General features: G+C 43.7%; 1 protein-coding gene across 4 annotated transcripts; it reads left to right on the forward strand.

Moving 5' to 3' along the window:
- The first annotated feature begins 473 nt into the window (after positions 1-473).
- Positions 474-5,755, forward strand: LOC108091101 (neurofilament heavy polypeptide). Of its 4 annotated transcripts, XM_017190123.2 has the most exons (5): positions 474-856; positions 929-2,287; positions 2,711-3,976; positions 4,048-4,077; positions 5,084-5,176. In XM_017190123.2, the coding sequence occupies exons 1-4, from the start codon at positions 742-744 to the stop codon at positions 4,056-4,058; spliced, it is 2,751 nt and encodes a 916-aa protein (XP_017045612.1). In that variant the 5' UTR covers positions 474-741; the 3' UTR covers positions 4,059-4,077; positions 5,084-5,176. The 4 variants fall into 4 exon arrangements, 3 of the variants coding, with proteins under 3 accessions (XP_017045612.1, XP_017045610.1, XP_017045611.1); XR_001771374.2 differs by having other exon boundaries at positions 2,711-4,077; positions 5,084-5,177; XM_017190121.2 differs by lacking the exon at positions 4,048-4,077 and having other exon boundaries at positions 5,084-5,755.
- The last annotated feature ends 254 nt before the right edge of the window (positions 5,756-6,009 follow it).

Below are 6,009 nucleotides of genomic sequence, written 5' to 3' on the forward strand. Positions count from 1 at the left end.
TGTGGAATACCAACGGTTTATTTGGGTGTCTACCCAAATCTACCATAAATATACCAAACAAGCCTCTTAACCCCGGTCAATATTTAGCCCGGACTCTCACCAAAGATATGTGCTGCACAGTGGGACGCGGATTTGAATTTTATTTCATTTAAACAGAAATAGAACGTATTTACATTTTTAACTACTAAGTTAATATTTTATAAATCGGTGTCAAAACAGACATTAAGTTGGACGACTTGCACACAATTAGCTTATAAATGTGTTCCCGTGTCTATATAAGGATATCATTTTTATTAGCTGTTGCTTGAAAGGACGTTACGATTGGTCTGTAAAAACGGCAACCAAAAACTATTAAAAAACTTCATCTTTTCATTGATCTTTTCCAAATTTACTTGTTGTTATGAAAAGCTTTAAAGGTTATGTTGGGCGGTGCATGAAAAGGCCAAACCGCTTGAGAGAGTTTTTTCGTTATTTTAGCGACGGTCACACCGGTGATGGCGTCTTTAAAATTTGTTAAAATTATCAGCAATTTTGCTGAATGAAAACGCCAATTTCGAGGGTGCATCCGCTTCAAAGGTGCAAGAACTGAGTGATTGTCCCGTGCCAGGAATTGTCCGGGTAACCATTGCCCGTTAGCTTGTCCATAAAGCAGCTAAATCGGCAAATAAACCGTGTGGCAAACGTGCGTTCTTTCGGTTTTCGTTTCTGTGCGAAAATCGCAACGAGCGGCATTCCTCGATCATGGACATATTTGACATGGTAAAAGCGGCGCCGCCGCCCCAAACGATTACTCCGGTGGACAGAAAGGTGTCCACTCCGTCGCCAATCCCTCCGGACTCGCCGCTGGACTCAATAGGTACGCAAGCTTCTCGCTCGCAAAATGTTTTTCCTCCGCAAATCAGCACCTTTTGTTTTTATTCTTTTGCAGACCTCCTGCAGAGTGAGCATCTGTCAAACGAGGATGACTTTGACAGGAAGACGGAGCTCGACGAGTCGCCTTTTCAAATACCCAGGCGGAAGTCTAATGACACAAGTCAAAAGCCAGACGAATCACCGCTTGAAATTCCCAAAGTGCTAGAGAAACTTGAGGGAAACGAAAAACCGCAGGAAAACGCAGAGGACTTAAACAGAATCAATGAGGAGTTCGAAAACACCACAAAAAAGGCTAGAGAAAGCGTTGAGTTGCACAAGCTCGTCTCCAAACCGAACACAAATAAGAAGGAATCCGCATCCCAACCCCTCAAGCCGCATAAGAAAAGACGAGCTGAGCCTCTGGAGGGCGGGGAGAACTCCGACAACTCAGAGGAGGACCAAAAGCGGATGACTATGCTCACCAAGACCAAGGCCCAGCAGAAAATGTTTAGCGATCAGCCGCTGGCCAAGTTCAACAAGGAGTGCGTGGTGCGAGTGCGTCGCTTGACCCGGCAGGAAATCGATTCGGCTTTCAAGTCCGTGGCCAACTCGTCCTTCGCCCATGTGACCGACTCATCACGGAATGGGGGCGGTCGGGGGCGTGGCAAGCCGAAAAAGAAGACACCATTACCTCCCAAGAAGCAGAAGTCGCCGAACAAAACCAATTTCCACATCAAAGTTCCTCTACAGAACGGCGCCAAGAAGCGGTCGCTGCAGCACTTGGCACGCACCCACACACCGCCGCCCAGTTTGGCCAGAAGGGCGGCAGCGAAACCACAGGCCAAAACGCTGCCCAAGGCCAAGTCGAGTCCCAAGTCAACGAACAGGCCGATTCGGGGACGCCACGCCAACCAGGCTCTGATCCAGCGCTTTGGCGCCCGTTTCTTCGGCTGTGTGGTGAAGATTAAGCGAACGCCCTGGCCCCACAAGTGGCCGGAGTGCAGTCCCCGTCCCATTGGCGGGACCAGGAAGGGCCGCTCCCGGAAGCCCAACCTGTCGGTGTCCTTCAGCGAGGCCGTCGAGATCCTGGGCAGCAACGAGGGCGGCTCGCGGCGGGCCACATTCGGCTCGATTTCGATGTCGTCGAAGGCGTCGCCCAAGCCGACGCGTTTGCAGCGGGTGGATGCCACGGGCAATGTGCTGGAGGACATATCTCTCACCTCCACGCCGCTCCCACTGCCGCCCTCCGCCCGTCCGTCGTCGTCCTCTGGCGGCTCTCGGAGCAAGAGCAAGCGCCGCTCCTGCAACGGCTCGCCGATTGGCGGACGGCTCAAGCGACCCCACCAGCGCCTGCCGCTCTCCAGCTTGGCCAGCCTCCGTCTGGACGACAGTCCCAAGGCTGACGAGAATGAGGACGATGACGAGGAGTACATAGGTAGGTAGACGATAGACAATCTGACATAGAATAAAATCCAAATCTGCGATCGGAGTGGTGGTCGTTAATCAAAATTAAACAGGTTCTAATTCAGATTTCGTTTTGAAAAGAAGGGGTATTTTATTGAAATATGTTGTCATAAGTTATTTTTTGTTGTGGGTAATCTCCTCATTATCATGACATGTCTTTGACCAATAAAAAATCGAAAGACCTCTTGCAAAAAGTACAAATTTATCCGTTTTTTGCAGAAATATAATAAATTTCGTAATAACAAGCTTAGAGAAGCTGTGAATTGTACAAATTGTAAACATCTGCGTTTTGTTTTTCTGTATTTCTATAGAGTAAAAAATCATATACATTTAAAATACGAAAATCTTGAAATTAAAGAATAAAGGCTAATATATCTCCCATTTCCTCGTCTAGTGCCCAACGAACTGCCCGGCACCCAGAGACCTGGATCACCGCCTCCCAAGAGAAAGAAGATATCGTTCACCACGACCATCAGCGACGATGAGGACGAGAAGCCGTCGCTTAAAGACAAAAAGGACTCTGTTAAGAAGTATCTTAAGCCGCTTAAGGAAAGCACCAGCAAAAAATCTGAGAAACCGCTGAAGGATAAAGAGAGGTTCGACAAATCTGCCAAGGAAAAGGACAGGACCGACAAATTGCCCAAGGAAAAGGAGAGAAGACTTGCGAAGACGAATGAGATTGTAGAGGAACAACTTACTTTATCAACAGCTGAAATTAAAACCCCCGACAAGGAGGAAGCTCAGATAACCCAAGTGAAAAGAGGCGAAATCGAAACAGAAACACCTGAAACGAACGAAGTAGAAAGGGATGGAGAATCCCGAGAGAAACCTTTAGATGCTGCAGTGATAAATCAGAGTGAAAGCGACGAAGGTAACCCGGAGGAAGTTGTTAAAGAGAAACCGGAGGAAATATCAGAAGACAAGGCGGAGGAAATTACAGAAGACAAGTTAGAGGCAACAGCAGAAAACAATTCAGAGAAAATAGCAGATGACAAGACAGAGAAATTCTCTGACCATGCTAAAGAAGAAGGTGCTCAGGAGAACAGCGAGAAAATCATGGATGAAAATGAGGAGAAACCCACGGACACACCCAATGACTCTCCACAACCAACAACAGATCAGGAAAGGATCCAGGAAGTAGAAGAGGAAGTCGAGCAGCCTGAGGAGTTTAGGGATTTGGAAACCCCGCTGCCGCTGCCGCTACCGCTCCCGTCCACCACTGAGGAGAACCAGGATGACGTTTTGGAGATCCAGACGTCCCTGGACGACGTCCGTCAGTTGCACACACCCTCATCCCGCCAGAGTACGCCCAAGCAGCGCAGCCGCCTCGAATCCGCTGACTCCGACTGCAGCTTCAAGTCCGCCAGCGATCATGCTAAACAGCCAGCTGGTAAACCAGCGGAAGAGGCTGACGAGGAGGAAGAACGACCAGCGCAAATGGAAGTCGAAGCCGAAGCCGAAGAGGAGCACCCAGTGGTCTCCATGGAAGTCGACAGGCTCGTTCCCGCCGAACTTCCCGCTGAGCTGATGACCCCGCCCTCGCCAACCAGGACAGTGAATGGCGGCGATCCCGCCAGCGGATCAAGCATCTCGGCGCCATACTACTCGCCCATCGAGGCCATGCCCACTTTGGACGACGAGGTCCTTGGCCAGCTAGTCGGTGAGTGGGAGGCGAACTCCTCGATCCACTCCTTCACACACTGCCATTAATATCACATTTGTTATTTATAGATTACAAGTAGAGAAGGTTATGATTTCACAGTACGTCAATTACCTGTTTTTCGTTTCGTTTTACAAAAGTTCCCTAAGATTAAAACTCACCCACCGTTTTAACTAACAATACATTCCGTGAGATGATTACATCATATTAACGTACAGATTAACTATTTAATTTACAACTTTTTACCTTCAATCAAACGAGGTATCGCAGTTAAGAGTCATTAAATCGCGTAGTCATGTTTAATAGCTTCGCGGAGACAATTTATAGAAATTGAGTTTATTGCAAAATCGAATTGTCCATTTTGAGATCACTTTGGTATTAAATGCTGGTTAATATCGTATTTTTACGTAATAACCATAGATTTGTACAACTTATTAAATAATAAAATTATAACTTATAGGTCTTACTACATAATTAGGAATTAATACAGATTACTAACTTTTTTTCCTACACCGAATAAAACCATATCTCAATACAATAAAGTATAATTTATTTTATTTTATTTTAAAAATTTCATACTTTTGTAAACGGTTTTCTTAATTTGGTAAAAAGTTTTTAACGCTGCCAAAGAGAAGAAGCGTCCGTCTATCCGTTTATGGAAACAAGAAAAGAACCTAACTTCGGCGATCCGAACTTAACTTGCAATGAGAACATACGTGTGTAAAACGACAGGAATCATCACAAATCTATTGTAAAGAGGTGTATTTCTATTGCTTAAATTTAAACCTTTTGTTATAAGCAAAAAATAGTAATTCTTGGGCTATCGTCAACACTTTTCTCTTATATACTACAGCTATGAAAATCGAAGCATGGTTTTGGAATACATTTTGGTTACCTCTAAAATACAAATTGCATATTACAAAACTTGGTTATCTGCCAAACAAACAACAAATTGTAAAATGACACAGAACGGTTTATTAAATACTTTAAATGGTTTCAGTTTTGCTTAGCAGACCCTGGATTTTGTCCCCGATTAACAACCCTATTTCTTACTAATTAACTTCTTTTTACCTTTTAATAATTGAATTGTGTGTTTCGGCTTTACAGAACCCGACTTCCAGCTGACCTCCAGCCGACATGCCATCTCAAGGGGCACGCTGGACGACATAATGACTGCGTTAGAATCCTAGGAAGCTGGCCAACTTTGCACCACGCACTCACAGATACACAAGTCACCCACACCGAAGCATTCACACACATAGACACCCATACAGATGCAACCAGAGAGTGGATATGCAACTGATTGAGTTTGTACTTAGTCAGGATCTCCGATTCCCGCCCTTCGATCATGAAATATTCGTATCTTACTTTAAAACAATTAATCATTTTTTTAGTGAAGAACATGAACATTTTGCACTTAAATAAGTTGCTGATCTAGTCAGCTTTTGGGGCACAATCCAACACAACTCCCTCACTTAATTTGCAGTTTTGCGCAAAACTGTGGACGTAAATAAATTTGTAAGGACGGACATTCAGAGGAGAACTGAACATTTGTTTCTAACGTTTAAGTTGCTTAAACAGTTCGTTACGTTAGTTATACGCAAAAGAAATACGTATTGTTTGATTTTTAAAAATCCCATTTTTTTTGAAAACGTAGATATTAAAAAAAATGCTTTCGCGCACCTATAATATACTTAAAAACTTAAGTATCGATCATCTTAAATTAGTTGTAAATTCAATGTATTAATTAAAAAATTATGTATGTATGTATAAAGACAAAGAAACATAAAGAAACAAATATTTAACAATCTTTTTTTGTTGGAAAAGGTGAATTTAAAAACCAATTAATATAATATTTCTATAGCATACGTTGCCATATGTTATGGATTGTGCGCGTTTAAAATAAGATTTCAATTTTTAGAGTTGCCATACTGCCAAAAAAGGATGCTAAGACCGCGAATAGAATTTTATGTTTAAACTTTACCACTGAGTCCTTTCTAACATTCTTTCATATAATCTATCTTTAGTTAATG

This window comes from Drosophila ficusphila, unplaced genomic scaffold (genome assembly GCF_018152265.1).
Source record: "Drosophila ficusphila isolate 14025-0441.05 unplaced genomic scaffold, ASM1815226v1 contig_198, whole genome shotgun sequence".
Taxonomy (NCBI): Eukaryota; Metazoa; Arthropoda; class Insecta; order Diptera; family Drosophilidae; genus Drosophila; species Drosophila ficusphila.

Bases quoted from the DNA above. Each gene is read 5' to 3' on its own strand.
- LOC108091101 (XM_017190121.2), top strand. From the start codon at position 742: ATGGACATATTTGACATGGTAAAAGCGGCGCCGCCGCCCCAAACGATT. The intron at 2,288-2,710 runs GTAGGTAGACGA...TTCCTCGTCTAG, and splicing joins CGATGACGAGGAGTACATAG to TGCCCAACGAACTGCCCGGC. The intron at 3,977-5,083 runs GTGAGTGGGAGG...TCGGCTTTACAG, and splicing joins GGTCCTTGGCCAGCTAGTCG to AACCCGACTTCCAGCTGACC.